Genomic DNA, 22,366 nt, shown 5'->3' on the forward strand with positions numbered 1-22,366 from the left:
ATGAGGGGAAAATTTATTTATAATTTTTTACATAATTTATTTTCTGGATTTTTGGAGCTTGTTCGTTTCTTTCTGAGTAAACTTACAAAGGGATCAAAGAATTATTCCCCCCACTGTATGTGCCATGCATACATTTGTGTGTACTGTAGCTACTCCAGAAAACTACTGCAAGCGTATGACAGTCAGTTCAGGGCAAAATGCTTCTTCAGCACTAAAGTGAGACAGTGCTCTGCATTATGTGTTCTAGTCTTATGCTGAGGCATCCAGTATAGAAAAGAGGACAATCCATGTGCGATTGAACAACCTCCACAGGAAGGGAGAGCAAAAAATAGAAGTGATAGTGAAAGAGAGATTCTGGGGGAAGAATTTTCTACAGCATTGGACCAAGAGAAGACGCTTGGCAGAAATATGCAATATATACACACACACACGCGTGCGCGCGAACACACTCTAGACTGACTTTGACATTTGATTTAGACATTTAGAATAGTGTGTCAGACTCCATGCCACCAATAACATGTGAGGACATGTGCAGTAATTTTTATTTATTTCAGTTCTTTGTAAGATGGAGGCTTCAGTTCACCACCTTATCTGTAATTTCATCAGAACCCTCCCTAAGCAATTTATATAGGCCATGTGGTTATTCCTATATATCTGTCTCTTTCTGTTTTTCCCTGAAGCAGAGGCGGCGCGGACAGGTTATTATAATGGATGCCTACAGTATATGTATATTATAGCTGTAGATACAGGTAAGCTCGTATTTTGTTATCGTCATGCACAGTTTGGACAATGTGACATAAAAATAGGAAAGCAAAAGCCAACTTATAGATAATTCAAACTTATAGTGTTGCACAGTGTAAGTCAGAAACTAACCTGGAACACAGTGACAATGGCCCAGAGCAGACTGTCAAAGTTCTTTCGGTCAGGGATGGTGTCTCCATTCTCTGTGCGAAAACTAAATTTACACCCAAAAAGATGCATGCCCAGTATACTGCAGAGAAAAAGGAAATGCAGACATATTCATTTGGATGTTTGCATTAATACTCATCAATATTCCATCACTAGAAAGTAGCCTGAAGAGAGACAGGTGGGAAAAATGTTAAATCTGTTTAGCCCCTACCTAAAAGTGAAGATGAAAAGCATGAGAAGCATGCAGAAGGTGGCCACATTGTCCATTGTCTTCATCAGCACTACGAGTTGTCTCCTCAGAGCGGGTAGGAAGCGAACCAGCTTCAGAACTCGTAGCAGACGAAACGTTCGCAGGACTGACAGCCCACCGTCTGCTTGGCCAATTATCTCCCACACACTGAGAACAACCCACAACAAAGTATTAAAATACTGGACAACTTCAGTAAATTTGTTTGTGAAAAAACACATAAACAAAGCAAAACAAGAGGACAAACCTCCACCAAGGCTGCTCACTTTCCAGGCAGTACTAAAGGTGGCCAGATCGATCCAAATATCCATAGTATCAATACCAATGGTGGTACTGATATCAGGTCGATATTAACAACATAGGATTGATAGTTTATGTCTATTCCCCAAATTGATGATTCATCTCATAAATCATGACACACTGCTCTCACCTACAAAAGCTGCCTTTATAAGTTCAAAATATCGGTAACAGTATAGGTATTGGCACTACTGACCCTGTATTTACTTTGTATTGGATCAATACCAAAATTTGCAGTATCGAATAGCATGAGTGTTTACTTTTAACCAAATATATTATCTTTTTATATATTTATTGTATTTTATTTGTTCTTTTTAAAGTTACTTTAAAAATGATATATTTTTTCAAAAATATATATACATTTACACTTATTCAGGAACATTGCTCATGTATTTAAACAGTTATAACCTGTTACTGTAATGTACATAACAAACTCATAATAAAATAATGAGACATTTAGAATCTCCATATATAGTTAATAATATATAGTTACATCATTAACTATAAATAGAGCTATAAGACTTATTTATTATTATTATTAGTTATTATCACTTTGACATTCAAATCAATCTATTGACCTTGAAGGAGAGGTCAAAGGTGAAATGTGACATATTTTATTTCATTTTATTCTAATATGTTATTTTCTATATGTTAAACTAAATACCTTATCTATAAGAATTATATCAATTTTCAACCACTAAATCATTATGTTTACTTTGAAGTTTTAAGCCAAATTTGAATCGACTGTTAATATGATTCCACTCTACAACCCTACAAAGTTTTATTGAAATTCATCTAAAAGTTGTTGAGCTAACATGTTTGCAGGCACAATGATGACACGCATGCACACACTACCAAAAACACGACATCCTTGGCAGAGGTAATTACATGTGTGTTTTAAAGTGGCTCACCAGTAGTAACAGGATTATCTGTAGTGATTAGAAAGCTAATTCTATTTCAAAAGCAAAAGTAACCGAACATCACAGTTTGAAAGGCCCAAAGCTAAATGAGAGCCACACTGCAAACCTCAACTGACAGAGTAAGGAGTCTGCTGAGGCAGCAAGTGACGTGTGTTCCCTTATGACTGTGACAATCTTACCAACAGAAGAGATGCTACAGCACTGAACCTGACAACTGAAACCTCAAGTTGGTGAGAAATTAGACACACGCTATACCTCCAACTGTTACTTGTCTGCTACTGATTGCTTTGGTCTCTCTGCACTTTCTTCTCTACGTGGAGACAAAACAGCACGGATAAATACTACCTGATGATAACAATGATGCTGTCAAAGATGTTGTATGGGTTCCTGATGTATCCAAACAAGCCGAAAGCCAGCAGCATGAAACCCATCTCCAGGACAAACATGCTGGTGAAAACGATGTTGCTGATCTCTAACACATCAGTCAGTTCCTCGGGCTGGATGGAGCAAAAGAAAGAGAATGCAAAAGAAAAGAAGAGGGGGGAGGAGGGCATGGGAGATAAAGCAGGAAGGAAAACAAAAGAATGAAGAAGCAAGATAGTTAGTAAGTCCACTGTATTACCTCCAAGCCTTTGTGCCATGAGCTGAGACATTATCAGTCAACATCAGAGCTGCAGCCAGGCCCTATCAATCAATATAGGGCCAACACCAATCTATAACTGCTAATCTACTTCACTTACCACATTACACTCAGTGATCCAGCAAAGATTTAACCGAGGCCCTCTTGTAAAACGTCAAATCTTGTATTAAAAATTCTGCATTTTTGCGCTCCAGTAAATTTTCTGGTGCCACATCCTGAGTTCATACACTGCGTCTCATCAGGACAAACTAACTAAAGCATTGCAAGTCTGTTGTTTGTCTGCGAGTCTGCTGGAAAACCATAGTTACATTATTACAAATCAGAATCAGAATCAGAATACTTTATTCATCCCGAGGGAAATTCATTGTAATAGCGCGTATGTGAATGTGGACTTTCAACATTGCACCTCAGTCTCACATCATTCTCCTGCACGAACATTAAATGCTCTTAAAAAATAGCCCTTCAACCACCAGCCTTTTTATTACATTTCGTTTTACTTGCTAAGTATCAAGAGTCTTTGCTAACAAGCATTGTGCAGTCCCAAAATTCACACGTAATGAATATTTATGATCCCCACATGACTGAAACCATAAATTCTCTCTACTCTCCCTCACAGTTTGTGAAACTCTTTAGCTTGTGATAGATTTTAGTTCTCATGCCACAGAAGGAAGACTTATTAACACCACTTGTGACTCTCTGCATATGTGGGAGTCAACAAGCAGTAGACCCAAACCCCCAGGCCCATAACAGATAGACCATATTTATGAGTATCACTGACAACGCTAATATACATACACTATATTGCCAAAAGTATTCGCTCATCTGCCTTCACATGCATAGGAAATTTAGTGATATCCCATTCTTAATCCACAGAGTTTAATATGATGTCAGCTCACATGTTGCAGCTTATGAGCTTCAGCTCTTCTAGAAAGGCTGTGTGTTTACAAGAATTTTTGACAATTCTTCCAAAAGTGGACTTGTGAGATCAGACATTGATAAGGCCTGGCTTGCAGTCTCCTCTAATTCATCCTAAAAGCGTTCTATCAGGTTGAGATCAGGACTCTGTGCAGGCCAGTCAACTTCCTCCACACCAAACTCACTCATCCATGTCCTCATGGACCTTGGTTTCTGCACTGCTGTTCACAAGAAGTTGGGAGCATGAAATTGTCCAAAAAGTTCTTGGTATGCTGAAGAATTTAGAGTTTCTTTCACTGGATCTAAGGGGCTGAGCCCAACTACTGGCAAACAACCCCACACAACTTTACACTTGGCACAATGCAGTCAGACATGTACCGTTACCCTGGCAACTGTCAAACCCCGACTCGTCTGTCAGATTGCCAGATGGAGAAGTGTGATTCATCAATTAAGGAGCACATCTCCACTTCTCTAGAGTCCACTGGCGGCGTGCTTCCAACGCTTTGCATTGTGTTTGGTGATGTAAGACTTGGATGCAGCTGCTCAGCCATGTAAACCCATCCCATAAAGCTCTTGACACACTGTTCTTGAGCTCATCTGAACGCCACATGAAGTTTAGCGGTATGTAGCAAGTGATTGGTACACCTGAATTTGTTGATGTGGATGGGTGAGTGAATACTTTTGGCAACATAGTGTACTTCTTTGCTGACCTTAACAACTGCCGAAAAATGTATGTATGGTACATCTCTGTCAATATCATGCGTACCCACTGATAGTACTTGTGTTATACAGTGCTAGATTGACAGTAGTTTAAATGCTTGCTGCTAAAGCTGTTATAATTGTAAGCCCATTATCAATATGAATTGCGTTTAGTAATGTGGAGTAAGAACAGGGTTGTGTAACAAATTAACAAATTATACAGCATTTTTGCTGATGAGCTTGTGAGTTAACGCGGACTTTCAGGGAGTTTAAAAACAACACCAGCATGGGGGGGAGGGAGGGAGGCACAGTAGTAATGTCAAGGGACTCAAATATAACTGCTGGTGTCTTGTGTGGTGAGAGAAAGAATACAAGTTGTTGTTTTTTTTCAAAGACAAAACATCCCACGAAAAGCCTAAAATAAATTCAATAAAACTTCAAAAGAGCTGTCAGGAAGCGTTTGTCTTGGGCAAATATAGTACTAGACACATGTATTATTGTTTAACACTGGACTTAATGGCATTTTCAGTACCTCAGTGGCCCTCCGTCTTTACACTGGAGAAGTGAAAAAGAATTTTGCAGATGATTCTTATTCAGTCTGTGTACCACTTAACAGCATGTTGAAAAAGGACAGCACACTATGTTTGACATGGTAGAATAAAATAAATGAAAACAACTCCAGGGTATAGAGCTGTGGGTGCCGCTACAGCTAACCTGGTTGAGTGGGATCCCTGCACGCCCAAGGCTACACAACAGGGCCTGGGTTTGAGTTCACGCCACAGCAAAAGCTACATATGCTACTCCTTTCACCTTCAAAGAAAAGCATTTTTAAGTTGTTGGGCAAATGAAAAACAAAACTGGACTGGAAAAGCTGAAAAAAGCACTTTTCTTCATATTAATAACGACAGTGAAGGTGCCTTTGAGTCGTCAGCCTCATGAAACAATCGACTCTGTATTGCTGCGATCATTTGAAACTGAGAGGTTTAACAATTATAACAAGCTCTTAAGCGTATATCAATTTGTTTTATGGTCCCCATCGAGCACTCTGGACTATTGCTTTAGATGCCGTTTTCTACTTCCACCCTTACATTTGACCAACGCGGTGGTCAATCAAAATGAAATACTCTCAGTACCCACAAGGAGGCATTTCGAGTGTAGAATTTTGAACACAGCTCTGCATATGACCTTGCCCTTAGGAACAAGAGGACAAAAAGCAAAACAGAGACTTGCATACCTCACACCGTACAAAGCAGTGTACAGAAAAAAACATTGATTATCGTAATACCAGCCCTGTAAAAATCTAAGCCTAATCATGTGGACTCAGTTACGCAGTGTACCTTAACATCTATTATGTATTTAATTTTACATGGTGAACCCGTGAATGTTAATCAGGGACAGGATTAATACAACTGTAACATACATGAACGTTATGCACATAAAAAAATCTTTCACATGTGAACCAAAGTAACCAGAAACCTGTTATTTCTTATGAGAATTAAGAAGGTACGTTTAAAATTGCACAAATTGCATTTGTTGTTGTCAAACCACCTTTGATTAAGTAACAAGAGACACAGTTTTTATGTTGCAATCAAGGCCCGCTAATTTGTAATTTAATTTGTAATGAAATTTGTGAGGTTAAAGATCAGCTCAGCACCTCATCTGATGGGTGCCACGCTCCATGTGTGAAAACTATGCGCACGTCAGTTTACACCTCGATTTTACGTTCGGCCTATTTCTAAAATGAAATCTAAATGCAGCCAAAACAAGCATTGATCGCCTCCCTTGTTCTCTTTTCCTCTCTCTTTGTGTCTCTACACACATACAAAGTCTGCACTATGCCTCCCACATTTATACACCTCTCCGCGCGCACGCAGCTACACTCATAGTCTCAAAAAGTTGGCGAGGTGTAACATATGTGGGATGATGACTACTGAAGGGAGGAGGAACTCGTATTTAACACTTCGCTTCATGTGTATGTGTGTGCTTGAGTGTGTGTATGTGTGTGTCATTGCCCTAAAAAGGCCATGGTTCTTCTAGTCGCTCCTTATGTTTATGCCACTAAGATAGAAACACACTCACATGTGCGCACACACGCACACACATCCCCCTGGAGAGGGAGACATGGAGACACAGAGAGAGAGGAAAGAAGGGAATGGTCTTTGTTCATGCACCAGAATCTCTTCTTTGAATTTGTAGCCATTTCCAGACCTGCTGGGAAGTGAAACAGCTCCTATGTGTAAATGTGAAATATCATTACATAAATGTGTCCGTGTGACACCGGAGAAGGGAAAGAGCAATGGTATTATTTAATGTAAAACTTTCCAGATGTTGGCCACATAGGATAAAGTCGAAACTGTGAGTCTGGAGTGTGTGACAGTGCCTGGACGTGTAATTTATGTGTGAGAAAGAGGAAACGAGTGGGTGCTACTCCTTCCACCCCCCTCCTTCCCTTTATTTCCTTCAGCCCCTCAGCCCTCTTCACTCTGCCTCCATCTCTAACTCTCGTTTCCTCTCATTCAGACTCCCAGACTGAACGAGCCATAAAAAGGCATTTGTTTAAACACACTTGCTACCCGTTTTCACTAAACTCCTGTCACCAGTAGTCCTCTTAGCTTTAAACCACTGATTTGTGTCATATTCCCAGAAAAGCAAAATCCGCCCGACACCCTATCCCCTGTGTCTTACCTGCTCGTGGTACTCTATTCCCATGCTGAGAGTATTCACAAGAATAGCGATCATGATCCCGCGGTTGAAGTATTTACTTTCCACAATCCTCTTTAGTTTTTCCCTGAGGTCCCTCCAGGCACGAACCACTCCATTTTCGTATTCAACAACCCCACGGCGTCTGCTCCGACCCCTCACTCCTCTCACATCGGCCCCCTGGATACAAGATTTTGGATACAATAAGTCAAAACACCAACAAGGACGTCTTGTGCTTTTTAATTACTGTAGTTTTAGGCGCTATGCAAAATAATCCACAAATACAACACTGTGTTAGGTTTGAAGACTAAAAGATTGTATTTATTTATTTATATACCATGCTCATCATCATTATATGTCTAATCAACACTTGTGAATTAATCATCAAGGTTTAAAATCATCATTAGTCCACAACCATCCATTCTGACCTGAGGGAAGTCGTGTAGTCCATCTGCCTCTCCCTTGCCTCCCTCTAGGTCTCCCAGTTCCAGCTCCAAGGTCTCCAGGCTGCTGGCACACAAAGGGCAGCTAAGTAGCTCCAAGAGAAGAGGGCTGGGCACCATACCCGCCAGCTGGTAGAGCAGCCGCTGGCGACCTGAAAGGAAGAACGGGTGATGATGGTCAGACATTGCTGAAGGAGTTTCTATAACTGTCCTATGTGTTTATCTTTAATGAGCAAACATGTTTTGGTTTGGTAATTTTTTTTTTTACAAATTATATTAAATTAATATCGACTTCCCAGTATATTGGTATTGATATTTATAACAGCAATTAATTGAACATTTTTAAAGTTAAAAAAAAAGGCCACAAGAGAAACACCCTTCAAGCACGATATGAATGCTGCCATTGTACAGTCTGTCCACCAGAGGGCGCTCAGCTCCCCAGTTTACAACATGTTTTGAACACCGCAAACAAACAGCTAATCCAAGTTTAGTCTTATCGAGTGTACGTGCGTAAATAAGAACAACACACATTTTTTAATGAAATCTTTTTATATTTGTGTGTCTGAAAGAAAAGAAAATATTGGCCAATATATCAGCTTTTTAATACCACCAAGTATCAGCATCAGTCCTATTTCGGTCCGACTCTAACATTATATATTCTATATCCTGCTGTAAATCAAGTAAATCAATGTAAATAAATCAAGTTTTTAAATGTAAATATAAAAATAAACTTTCTTAAAATTACATATTTGAAGCAGGGATCATCTGTAAGTAGGTATGGTGATATTATTAGACAACTTAAGAAATCAATGAAAGTTAGGCTCTAATTTGCATCTTTACTACTAAAGCACATCATATATTTCGACATTAGCTTTGATTTACGTTTGATCCAAGTGTATTCTTTATCAAAACTATAAATAATAGAAAAGATAAAAGATCTGAAGTCCCCATTAGCAAAGTAGGACCAACTCTATGTAGTATAAAGCACCGGGAATCATTGGCGAGTCCTTTACTGCAAAGCACTTGCTGGTGCTTGTTAAGCTTACTGTTGTAAAAGTGGAACAGTTGGAGGGGAGTAAAAATGAGTGCTTCTACATGTTTATGTGGTCGACTTTTTTATAAGGACAACATAAAGAGACAAAGAGACAAACCTTGTGGTATAACGACCCAGCTCGAAGACATTAACATAAGTGAAATTTTGCATTTTGTGCTGAAGGGCCGTCCTTTTCAGCACGCGGCCAGCACACATTAAGTTTCCGCAGTGAGTACTGCAAGCTCGCCCACAGTTTGAGATCTCGGCTGCCTCGTCTCACCTTCTGTTCTCTGACTGGAGCCTTTTAAAATCAGTACAGAGGAACTGCAGAGCAAAGCACAGCTGAAAACTAACACAGGCAAAGCTTGACTTCTGAAAACGTCAGCTCTTCAAAAGCAGCTTTAACAGCACATAAAGTTGTTTACAACACTGTCTATACCCCGAGCTATTAAAAAAGGTTTGTGTGTGCTCTCATTGTATTTTATTGTCATTTATAATCTTAAACACTTCTCCAGTTTTTGACATACTCACAAATTACCTTCGCAAATTCAATCAGGGTACAAAACCCTTGTCCGGGGAAAATTTTGTTTAAACTGATCCCATCGTATAAGGTTATTCAATAAGGCTACAATTACAGTGAAATCAGAGGGCTACAGAGCTGAAAATATTCCCAAGAACATGGTCCTCCAAAAGTGAAGAGGAACCAAAAACATGATTCACACTCTAAAGCCATACCTTATAAGGTTTAGCAGATAGTGAGTTACCTAACAGTGCTGAAAGCAAACAGAACACATCCCCCTTCAAATGAGTAAATATGTGATCTTTACTACAGAGTACAATTTAGGGTGATATTTTTTTAAGCATTGCACTCACTCTCCAAAAGGATTCAGGCTGCTTAACATCAGTTTCTCGTGCTTACTGTTAGTCTCACCCTTTAATGACACAACAGAAATGTCTTTCATACCATTTCTGCGCAGCTCCTGTCTTTCTGCTCTCTGTTATTTTCTCGGTATCCCCGAATCCAGCCCTCCTTTATGTGTCCTCCCCCAGCTCTCTTCTCTTTCTTTTTATTGCTCTAATTTATTTTTCTCTTGGCGGCCTTCTTTCAGCTTCTCAATGCGGGCCTTAAATCTTTCATACTTTATGAATACATTAATAAACTCCATATTTTCTTCCTTCCTCAGCCACTTGTTTTCAGAATACCATAACACACCTGCATTCCTGTTTACATTCCTTAATACTCCATACTTTTCCTCCTTTAACTGTTCCCCCCACACACTGTGTTGATTCAGTCAGTCCTGCCCCTTTATCCACTTCTCTGCGCTGATGACTTTAACACTTGAGACATGGATTTCCTGTCAGGGCTCTAAGTGCTTCTTGAGACTCATGCACACACACACCGCAGAAGCAGCCACGGGCTATTTCAGGTCAAGCTTGGGATGAGGACGCAGGGTAAAAGAAAGAGCACTGAATGAAAGTGAGTGTGATGACAAAACTATAATGGAGCCCGAGGGAATTCTAAAGCGTCGCAAAGAGAATGTGAAGGAGACTTAAAGGACGGTGGAAGACAAATAGCGAAAGAAAAGCTTTATTTTTTCACCTTTTATCTTTGTAAGATATTTGGTTGTGGTTTAAACACTCTGAAAGTGGCAGCTTCCTTTAGCTGACTCACCTCTGATCTTTCTGACCAGAAAAACAATGGTGAGCAGTAAAGTGTGGTATTCCCATAGACGCAGATTCAACATCCATATTTTTCTGGATTCTACAATTTTGAGATCCACCCATGTGTCTGTGTGCAGTGATTGTTTTCTTACTGTGCTGTCCCATGAGCTGGTAAAGCTTGGTCAGTGTCTCGGCGTGCTCAGAAGCCGGGTGGTTCGGCGGATGCTCCAGACAAGAACCGCACTGCTTTGAGTGAGGGGGTGGCGTCTTGCTGCTATAGCTGCACACAAAAGACGGCAGAATGGTGGGATAGTTCATCCCCCCGTTCAGTCGCCCGAGTAATGAGCCCACGCGCTGGGTGACAGTGGTCGAGTTATCGTTGTTTCCATTTGCACTTCCCCTCCGAACGGTAAGCGACTTCATCTCCAGTTCCTCCCCGACTTTGATGTGTCCTTCTCTGTCCACGTGCTCTGTGGTTGCCACGCTGACGGTGTGCTGCCCGCCATTGCTGAGACGACAGTGCTGATGCTGATGGTGTTGTAAAAGGTTATGGATTGGCCTCAACCACAATGCGTTACCTGGGCCTGTCCCTCCGCAGCCCCTGCTGGAACCGTGGCCATGCCCATTACCTCCACCATTACTGCCTCCACTGCTGCCATTAGGATTCACCTTTTTACGACGTTTACTGTTCAGAAAAAAAGAGACATGAATAATAATTAAGGGTGGCTAGTAATAAATAGTAATATTTATTCAAGATAGATTTTTGTTTATTTGTGTTTGCATCAGAATGCATTTCTAATATATTTCTGGCAGGCACAATGTAATTCTGTGAGGTGCACGGTTGGCAAATCCCGCAAAATGATTGCAAATTAACAACAAAACATAAAAGGGATGTAGAGAATTAATATATTGGGTAGTGGAAAAATAACACTGGTTGTTTTAATTATTTATTTATTTATTGCCAGGGGAGAGTTGTTGAGTGAAGATCTTATCGTGTTTTTTGCTAATTTACTGATCTCAACTTCTGAAAGCAATTAACTAGATAACGAAAATTAAAAGTGTGTACTAATAGAGCCATATTAGGTGAGCCTGTCACATAGCCTGGCAAGTCGTTAGGGAACAATGAATTTCATGACCATTTGGCAAGTGGTTAGTAGCAGTAGGTGAGAAATCAAGTGCAAAAGCCTCAGTCACATGGGCCTAGATGCCACTGAGTGACCAACTGGCCAACATAGGGTGGATAAAATAGGTACTCCCTAAACATTTGGCAAATGGTTGCTGGAGGTCACTGGGAGTTGTTATGTGGAACTGGTCTCAAGAGTTATATGGTGATCCACCAAAAGATTCCTTGTTACTGTTTTGGTTGCAAGGAGATATCCAGCATTGTGCAGTAGTAGTAGTGAAATGGATAAAAGTGTTACACAATTCAGAAATGGAGACTTTTCATGAAAGTGAAAGCTGGGTTGCAGTGCACTTTTACCACAGCTCAGATAGTAGGTATTGAGTGCTTACAGACAAGTCAGTCTTCCGTGCGAACTACGGGCGACCGCAGGAACCTCATTTTTCCATAGGTTGCCATGAGGTCTCAGACCAGTCTGGGGTGCTAATAGTGCAACTTAACCTAAAAAAGCACCATGTGATGGTTTCTCTTTTTTTTGCATTGTGTTGGATTAGAGATTCTTTTCATCTTACCAAAGTTACTTGGCATTTTTAAGGTTGATGTTGAGGGCTTTAGAACAAATTGTCCATTACATTTACCAATACATTTTTGAGCTATCATCTCCACCCTAAGTAACAAAGTCCAAGTTGCTGTTTTTTTGCTAACATCACCACACAACACATTTATTGCTACGTCATTAGACATTTCTAGACATATTCTACAGAATTAAAAACAAAAAACAAAAAAAAACAACCTGTAACGTACCTGTGCCAGCCAGAGTATATCCTCTGGAGCCTGCGTGTAAACTTGCGGTAAAGATGGCTAATGTAGCGTAGCATCTCTTCATAGCACGAGCCCGGCTCGCTGTAACTGGCAAGTGTGGAGTCGTTTGACATGTAACGAGCACGCTGCTCCCGCATCAGTGCATTCTCCCTTTGCTTTGTCTCGGAGAATTGGGTGGCAATGACCACGAGGCACAAGTTGATCATGAAGAAAGAGCCCACCTGTTTGAAAAGGGAAAGGTAAAGAAAGTGCAAACCACAACAACAACACCTAAAATGATACAGTGTGTTTAACTGAGTCAAAGCCTGCTCCATAAAAGTGTTGATTTAGGGTCATAAAAGTATTTCACCTTTAATTCTGTATAAAGAATCAAGACAGTGTTTACTTTATAAATATTTGACTCACTGTTGACTTTATGCCTCCTTACGGTGTAAAAATATAAGGAGCATTATTAGAGCTTATTCATTATTTGAGATGCTACCTGCTTGGTCAAACACTGTAAACATAAAACTGAAAAGTTTTTTAGTTACTTAGAAATAATTAAATTTAAATGATCCTCCAATGAGTTGGCTTTGTCCTTACTATAACTTTGAAATGTCAACTCAATAATGAAATGTATGCTAAATATGTCATTAGCGTGTGGTACTAAAAGATGAATTGCAAATTAGATGAGCACTTTCTCCACCTGGTTATTAATTCCTCATTTTGTATTGAAAGTACTTAAGTGCAGTCAGTCTGAAAACTAAATCCAGTGTCTGTTTTTAGTTGACTAGGTCAATTAAAAATCCCAAACCAGGGAAAATTGTCTATAGACAGCTGTCTCCTCAACAAAAAGTCGATCAGGCTTAGAAAGCTGCAGGCGTTCACATTTATCTGAATTAGTCCTTTGCAAAAATGAAAAATAATGGTCCTTTAAAACAAGATATTTTGGACCCAATCACGTTTTGTCGTTGCTTCAAGGCTCTAGCAAAACAAGAGAATATAAAGAGAAGTTAAACAAAAAAATAATGAGGTACTTACAATAATGAGCAGTATAAAATATATAAAATTATAGAAGGAGTGAGCATCCATGACATAGTACATGATGTCTACCCAGCCTTCCAGTGTGATGACCTGGTGATAGAGGACAAAAAGACAGAGAGTGGGAGCCTTTTAGTTTCAATAAAAAGCAAACATTCCTATATAGCTCTGCCCATTACTTTTTCTTCAAAAATGGCATAGACACCCACACATGTACACCAATACCCAGAGACACATACGTACTCCAGTATACAGCAATCAGATTTCCAGTTATGTTTTTAATGGCTATTCTTCTGAAGAAAGTCTGCAGTGTCCCTAAAACATGTTATAAAGGATGTGTGTGTTTGTGTGTGAGTGCTAGTGCAAAAAAAATCAAACAATTCTCTCATGTAGCCACTATGCTAATGAGCATTTGAGATTCTGAGACTTGAAAACGGTGGCTAAGTTCAGCCAAGCTGATAATACAATCACACCTCAACATTTACACCTCAGCGGAGCCTGAAACACCACTGCAAAAACTGACGGAGCATGCAGATTAGCAGGAATGTATGTACATTAGGCTCAGATGCCAGCACATACCTCTGTGTGAATGGAAAATTGTGAACAAGCATACCAAAAATAGACACCACACATGCGTAAAATCCACCTACACACAAACAGGGAGACATGCACACACAAGCACCCAGAGGAGACTACTCTGCTCTCTAATGCAGAAGATCAACCAAGGAGTTCATATGTGTCAACAGTAAACGTATGCTAAACAAACCATACATAGGTACAAAACATTTAGCCAAGAACATCTATGCAGGTCTTGTAAACTGTACATTTACCACCTGATTACCTCATTCACTTAACTAACCAAGAATTTAAATGTCAGCTCTAAAGGCACATATTTTGTAATCAGTTCCTGATTAATTCACCACAGGATTCCCAATTCATTATGGACGTGGACAAATCGAAATACAAATCTTGGGCTGTGTTAAGCCATTTTGCGAAAGGCAACTGTAGTATATATGTGAAGGAGCGATATTATGACACCGTGTAGCTGAGAGAGAACACAGAAGTAAACAGATTATCCAGTGGCTTCCAGGCCAAGCTTGCAAAAATACAATTACCTGGTTTCTCAATGCCACTTCACTCTATTTAAACTCTATTCCAGATCAAGGAGACACAGAATAAGCCTGATTTACTCTTAAAGTAGTAAATAGCAGTGAAGACAGTGATGTCACCTTTTGGTTTCAGAAATCCATCGTCATCTTGGTTGCAAAAAAACCCACTGGCTGTCAAACCGCTTATATGTTAGCTTAGTAGCCTAAGTTAGCTTGGTAACCTAAGCTAACAGGTAACAGAACTTAACAATTATTTATTATATTATATAAATGAGTAAAAATTTGAACTGCTTAAATTTGTTCAAGAAGAGATATTTAATAAGCAAAGGCAATGTTTTCTTTTTCTGCCATATTCCATAAACTAAGACATTGCAACAACATGAGTCGTCATTTTCAGTGTTGATCCTGGACAAACACTATTATATCGCATGCACTGCCTATGGTCGGGGTCTGAAAAGGAAAGACAATGGGGAAGTGCCTCAAACCTGAATACTCTTTAATGGCTTCACTAACCAATGGCTGAAAAAGCCACACCTACGCTCTTTTTTTATGATGCAAATTAGACATCTCTGATTTGTGGGTTAAGAAGATAGAGTAACATCAGCCTTCATTTATTTATACGATTCATTTTAAGCCAGTATTAGTGTGAAATTGTTATGAAACGCCTGCGTGCAGGCAGGAAAAGGACCCAAAGTGCAGACTCTGGAGACAGACGTGAACTCAAAAAACAGCTTTAATGCTGAACTCAAAAGGGTAACAAAACTGAGAATACAAAATAAGCTTAGACAGACAGACAGACAGACAGACAGACAGACAGACAGACAGACAGACAGACAGACAGACAGATGAGGGTGGATAAGAGTAGATCATGACACGGACACAGAGAAACACAGGGCTTAAATACACAGAGGGACCAATCAGGGAAAGGGAAACAGGAGTGAAACACAGCTGGGGCAACTCAGGCCTAACGAGACAAAGGAAGCAAAACCAGACACATTAACGTAAGACACGGACTTTCAAAGTAAAACAGGAAACATAACACAGAGACACGGAATTGACAAGGGGATACAGCTGACAGGGGAGACAGAGCAACTAGAGAACACAGAGACATAAACCATAAGACAGAACTCTAACAAAGAAACCAAAAAACTAGAAATGATTAATAATATAATAAACTCAAAACTCGGGGGCAACGACCCAGGCATCCTAACAGAAATGTCATTAAGCTGAAGATTTTCATTTATATTATGTCAGTGTTAGGGGATGAAATGAAACCCTGAGACAGTCAGGTGAGAGTAAACAGTTACTGTGTTCGGTAGTATGTGATATTTTCTAGTTTGAGGTTACTCTATATGGATAAAATGCCCAGTCCAAATATTGTCTTTGGTGATTTAACAAACAACAAAACTGAAAACCAAAACTTCCAAAACTATGGCAAACAGCAAATACTGGTTTCTGGGTTTTACCTTCTGCAAACAAATCTGCGCATTTGTCCCCGCTTACCTGGAATATGGCTATCCAAGCATAGCCGATATTGTCAAAGTTGACAGCTCCCCTGTGAGGGTTGAGCTCCCCTGGGCGGCAGTCGTTGTAGTACTGATACCAGTTAACACAAAAGTTACCGCTGGCAACACTCCTAAAACTCAGGTCAGAAGCCGGCAATGTGCATTCGAGCCCGTCTTGAGAGTAGGGTGGCACATCTTTGCAACGCCGCATCCCGTTTTCGCGTGGAGCCGAGCAGATAAACGGGCTGTCTTCACCTTCCTCAGACATGTAATAAGGATTTAAAGACATGTTGTACATTCTGGATTAAAAAAAGAAAAAGAATAACACAAATATCACTGCGAGCACACGCATGTGGGCAAACATAAATACCCCACAAATTACAGTCAGTGTTCTCTTCTTCCAAAACATCTCAGTCAGAGATTTCCACTCTAATCAGCAAATCATCTCAACAATATGGTAATAGGATTGATGAACTCTCTGTCTTATAATTGCTTAGTGGCTTAAAAATCAAATCATGACTGCAGCCAATACGTCGTGTTATAAAACCTCAACACGAATGACTGATGATTTCGATGAGGCTTCTCAGTTATTTCTGGTTTGCGTCTCTTGTTTTGGGGGATCTATAGAGATAATATAGGAAGTTTGTATTTCCTGTAAATAATCTTTAAAAAAGCTCTAGCTGCTCCAGTCAGAGCCGAATAAGTGATAAAAAAAGATTGATGGTTGGGTGGCTCGCCCTCTATGGCCTCTAAAATATTTGTCTATCCACTCCACCTATGTGGGGAGAAAAGATCAACCCCTTTAACAGCCTTTCTGCTCTAGTGTTCAGCATTTGAAAGATACAGTAAATAGAAAAACTGTTATTATACCATATTCATGTTTTTATTCGCACAAGTTGTCATTACACTTTGAATCCTTCACTTACAAAAACAACATGGCCCTTATTTTATGACAAGATTTTTTTTATTGGTATCCATGGTGACAGGTGTTTCCTATTCGTGGTAGAGAGTGCTGAGTGCATCCCACAGATTACCTATTTTATTTATACTCCTCCCTTTAAATTGGAGAGCTCTCCACAACAGTTACTGCGTGAAGGGATATTTATGCCCGACTAACACGGAAGGCTTTAGCAACCGTGCACTGCTTTATTTTCACACCATTCCCATAATTCCTGTCATCTTTTTTTCCCGTTGTGGTGTGTTTGCCTAATGCTGCCGAGGCAAAAATCATGTTCCTTATTTTTCAAAGGCTTTAAAAAAGCCAAAAGCTTCAGTGTCATGAGAAAGTGTTTGCCCCTTACCCATTTCTTACTTTTTTGCATATTTGTCACATCTGTATGCTTCAGATCACCTAAATAATTTTTAAATTAGGCAAACATAACCTGAGTAAATAAAAAAATGCAGTTTTTAAATGAGGAGCATTTGTTAAGGGGAAAAAAGCTATCATAACCCACCTTTCCCTTTAGGAAAAAGTCATTGGCCTCCCTTAAAATAACTTCATGGATACTCCCAGATTTGATAAATTATGAAACCACTGAAACAGAACCTGTCTGACAAAATGAAGAAGACTAAAAGACCTCAAAACACACCATACCACCATCTAAAGAAACAGCCGAGAAAGTTACTGACATCCGTCAGTCTGGAAAGGGTTAAAAAGCCATTTTAAAGGCTTTGGGACTCCACTAGCCATAAATTTTGAAAACATGGAACAGTGATTCCAAGAGCACATCAGCAACTCATCCAGGAGGTCACAAAAGAATATTGAAAGAAAAATAAGACATCAGAAAGCGGGCAAACACTTCTCCACGGCACTGCATATGATAAGAAATGCCTGCAACACTCACTAAAATAGGAAATAAAGGAAAAAAATCAATTGAAATTGTGGAGACGCTTAGTGCAAGAGTATGTGCATGTGCATGTGTTATTTCAGAGGGCAGTGATTCATTTTACCCTGGAAGTCAGATAGATTTGTTCTCTGAAAGGAATCACAGCATCTTTTATATTAAGTATTAAGCTGTGGTTTTCTATCCGTCTTTCTTATCTACTCAAAGAAACATTAACTCTGGGACAATTTGTGCCATTACATCAAAAGCACAATTAGTTCATGCCTCTTTTGGCGTTGTGAGGATGTGGCTACTGAAGCAACTTTTATTATTTTTCTCTTGCATAAAATCACTCCCCACGGCTAAAATGATGACTGAGCTCGATTTTGGCTGTTTGTGTGTGTGTACTTGATTTTGAGGGAGTAAGCTTGTCTGCTGTTTTTGTATCCGATCTTGTTATATCACAAGACGAGAAAAGCTAAATGTGAAAAAATAGGTTCATCGAGTATTCCCACAATGCAAGCTGCATAGAAGGGAAATGCAGCGTTTTCCTCTCCCGTCTTTGGTAACAGAGCGAACACTGTGTTCTCTCTCGGCTGTGGGTCTGTCAGTGCTGACTCGTTTTCTGTCTCACATCGACAGAAGCTGTATCTTTTCTTGGTTTCAGGTCAGTACCTATGGTCTGCCATTTCCTACAATCTGGACTGAGCAAGAAAACTTTTACACATATTCAGGAATTTTATGGTGCAGTGGTTTAAACATTTGCCTACCAAGCAAAAGATTCCTGGTTCACTCCCGGGAGGAGGTAGTGATCCATTGGATGTTACATCAGGAAGTCTATCCAGTGTAAAAATCTGCTTAATCAAATATGTAGCGCTACCAGCTGTCGCGACCCCGTGTGAATAAGGGAGCAGTCGAAAGTAGCTTTATCACTTCACTCCACAAAGTTAAAAGTGTCTCCTGAATTAATTTTCTCTTGCGCTGATAAGTTCTAGGTCTTTTTGGAGATGATTTTCAATGATCATAGGTGCTAATTTAAATTCTTTCTATTGAGGGACACAGCATGTTTCTAGAATGTCTATATTTTTAGCCACATTATCTACAAAGATGGGGTATTTTTATTTCTTTGTCTCAGAGTACAGAAACCAGCACATTGACCTGTTCTTATTGATACAGCATTGCTCCACTTCTCTGCATTGTGCATACTCTAACAAGCTAGAAGTTCTACATTTTCACTACTGCTAACTATCACCCCAGATGACAACAGAATTTATGACAGGACTAAAAAGGGAGGAAGCTAAAATATCATATTTGTCAAGCAATTTGTAGCTTTACAGACCGAGATTGTACCTTTCACTCTAGAGCCTGACCGATTTATCAGTGGGCTAATATTAGTGATCGATATTAGGTATTTGCTGATGTATCGGTAGCAACTTTTATAACGACTGATAAAAGACAATTAAAAAAGTACAGAATAGAGAGGAGAAACACCCTTCAACCATATCTGGACTGTTGGATTACATAGTTGTCCACCAGAGGGCACTCTACAACACAGCGCCACAAATACAACCTAACGGCCATGAACGAGCAAATAAATTACTACAAATGACAAATATACAGGAAATCTGTTTATATTCCATGTTCCTGAAAAAAAAAAATCGCTCGATATATTGAGTTTTACATCCCTAAACACTGGTATTGGTATGATCAGTCAGGCTCTCGTTCACTCATCCCTTTTTTGTCAGTTTTCAAGGAAAATAATTTTAAATTGGATCCCAGTTTCACCAAAATGTATCGTTCAAAAAAATCAAATGCAGCTTTGACATAAAAGATCAAGAGATTCCTATCCTACATCACAAGGCGGAATTCCTCACGTTTCGATGTCCTCTCCCAGGAAGCAGCGATTGCGCAGCAGTCCCTCCCACAACTGGACTCCCACAATGCCGAAGATGAAGAAGACAAAGAAGCAGAGGAGCAGAACATTTCCCAGCATCGGCAGAGTGTCTAACAGCAGTGTCACCAAGATCCTCATACCTACACAGTGGGATACAAACAACAAAGATGTGTGACTAATAGCACCCGACATTCATGACAGACATAATATAAAACCCATCCGAGCTAGCCTTTTACTTTTACCTTGACGAGCTCTATTAATCTTATGTTTTTGGAGCCAACAACTTCATCCTCGCACACGTTATAATTACAACAGATGACAATACTGAAAGTGACAGATTGACATCGTTTCATCCTCTGGGATTTGAACTCGCAGCTTCCTTGTGGCTACTATTATCTAACCACGTGCATTCAGCATCCATCTCCCATGTCAGATGTGCTTAGCGTCAGCAGCATCAGGGATCCAGTCCCCGAGGTCCTCACAATGTCCCCTGTCTCCTCCTCCATATATCACAGCTTTGTCACATTGATCACATGTGCAGTGCTATGATATTATTATTCTTTCTGTGGCACAGAGTTGCCAGTTTTTACCTTTGTAGTGATAATTAAATTTAAATCTTCATCCTGAGACCAAACTGTCTGTGCTGTGCAACAGCGTGAGAAAACTCTACCTGTAGCCATTATCATCATCAGTGGAAAACAAACAAATGTCTTGTTTGCCAGTTTTACAGTTATCAGAATGGGCCTAAGAATTAAGATAATAGTATTCCTATTAAATCTGTGCCAGAAGCTAAAGAAACATTTTATTGTCAATGCAGTTATTATTGAAATGTGTAAAATGTGACTATCCTTTCTTTTACTCTTCTTATTATTAAATATACATAAAAAAAAATCATATATGAATGAGTCACATTTAGATAAAAGCTGTCATTACATTGCTAATTGTAGTCATTCATCAGCTAAGGTTATCCATCTTGTTGAATCCCTGTTGCCTCACTTTAGTAATCTTCTACCTTTCATTTTAATGTCACTGAATTAATTTCTCTGAGTGACAGGTTTAAAATGGTATTTGGTATATTTGATATGGCCACCTTTATTTTTACCAACAGTCTGAGGCAAACTTTCTTGTAATGTCTATATGTAGTTTTCAGGAATAGTTCTCCGGGCTTCTTGAATGACATCCAAAGCTCTTCTTTGGATGTTGGCTGCCTCGTGTTTACTGTTGTCAAATGTGCATTTATCCCTCCTGGGAGAAGAAACAAACCCCTTTGGGAATGTGTCAGGAAGGGCATTAGGCAACACAATGTGCTAAATCACATGTGTGGAGCCACCTCCTGTGGCAACCCCTTGTGAATTAGGGAGCAGCTGAAAGTAGCTACTCTATAAGACCTGCTGCCACTGATTTTCAGTCCAGTTCTTGTGTACTTTTGCATAACTCAACCTTCTCTCCCTGTTTCCCTTCCCTGAGACTTAGACCATTTCCGATGAGGCCTCAGTGAACAGTAGATGGATCAGATAAAGGCCAGATGCATCCGTGTCCAGCTTTCAGGGCATAAATTTCAGATACTGATCATTTGCTGTAAATAAGTTCTTTGAGCCTGCCACTTCTTCTTTTGTCCTCTACTTGTCAAACTTATTAAGAACTCACTGCACACCATGTTAAGTTATTCCAGCTCAGCTAATAGCTCTTTGGGAATCATGTTGTTGGTGCAAAAATATAAGTTTATGCCTGCAAATCTGTTTTACCTTTTGGGATTTTTTATAAATGCAATAAAAATAAAATGGCAACAAATTATTTGTTCTAGTAACAAAACGGCTACAATTTAAAATTGGTTATGTGCTAGGTTTGCTGAGTTATGCTACAATGCATTACTGTTTCATGCCTTCAGTTAAGGGTCTTTTTTATACTACTTTTACTTGAATTTTTCATAGGTCAGTGTTTAGTGGCTTAACAAAAAAAAAAAAAACGCATCCCAGTAAAAAAGGTTTGGGTAAAAGAACTGGACTGAAAATGAGTGATAAAGGAGCCAATTTCAAAAGAAAAACTTAAACTTCCCTTCAGAAATTATGGGGGAAACTATAACTCAAGACCAAGGAAGTCTGCTTTCTTGGAATCCTTGGAATCAAAATATAAAAAATACAAAAATTGTATTTTTAAAAGCCAGAACTACTGTCACCCACAACAGTTTTCGCTGTCAAGTTGTGATGACAAGAGACTGGCTTGAACCACCAGAGAAATCAGCCATGTTTCTAAAGATGCCCTTGGAGATTTCGTTATCATTGCTGTCAGCTTGTGCTTTTCATTCATGGGCATTCACTTACCTTTTTTTTTTTTTTTGCTCATAACAAGAAACTGACCTAGTAAGAAACTGAGGAAGGCTAGTGCTTTTCTAAACCCAGTCATGCAGTCAAAACTAGACAGATGGCTGAAGAATTTGCGATCATTTCACACAGGGTAAATGTAATTGTTTCCAGCACCATAACAGGCTTGCGCTAACGCATTCACTTGACGGTAAAAGTATGTGACTGGGAGTGCACAAGGCAGTTGGCAGAGATTTTGCAAAAGCCCCCTGCACGTATCAACCTTGAGAACATGAAATAATCAGAGT

General features: G+C 39.5%; 1 protein-coding gene across 2 annotated transcripts in view; it reads right to left on the minus strand.

Annotated features, from left to right (window-relative positions):
- Window positions 1-22,366, minus strand: part of cacna1ha (calcium channel, voltage-dependent, T type, alpha 1H subunit a) — a 129,387-nt gene that overhangs the window by 34,346 nt on the left and 72,675 nt on the right. For both annotated transcript variants that reach the window (XM_085270753.1, XM_085270752.1), the window contains exons 6-15: window positions 19,739-19,898; window positions 16,040-16,340; window positions 13,428-13,520; window positions 12,390-12,628; window positions 10,618-11,150; window positions 7,756-7,922; window positions 7,313-7,507; window positions 2,719-2,870; window positions 1,121-1,306; window positions 874-991 (exon numbers count right to left, since the gene is read on the minus strand). In XM_085270753.1, coding sequence (XP_085126879.1) covers window positions 874-991; window positions 1,121-1,306; window positions 2,719-2,870; window positions 7,313-7,507; window positions 7,756-7,922; window positions 10,618-11,150; window positions 12,390-12,628; window positions 13,428-13,520; window positions 16,040-16,340; window positions 19,739-19,898 — 2,144 coding nt within the window. The remainder of the gene's footprint in view (window positions 1-873; window positions 992-1,120; window positions 1,307-2,718; window positions 2,871-7,312; window positions 7,508-7,755; window positions 7,923-10,617; window positions 11,151-12,389; window positions 12,629-13,427; window positions 13,521-16,039; window positions 16,341-19,738; window positions 19,899-22,366) is intronic.

The sequence above is a fragment of the Mchenga conophoros genome, linkage group LG4, assembly GCF_057382185.1.
Source record: "Mchenga conophoros isolate Kocher_MC1m ecotype Shallow Benthic linkage group LG4, M_conophoros_male_GT1.1, whole genome shotgun sequence".
Taxonomy (NCBI): Eukaryota; Metazoa; Chordata; class Actinopteri; order Cichliformes; family Cichlidae; genus Mchenga; species Mchenga conophoros.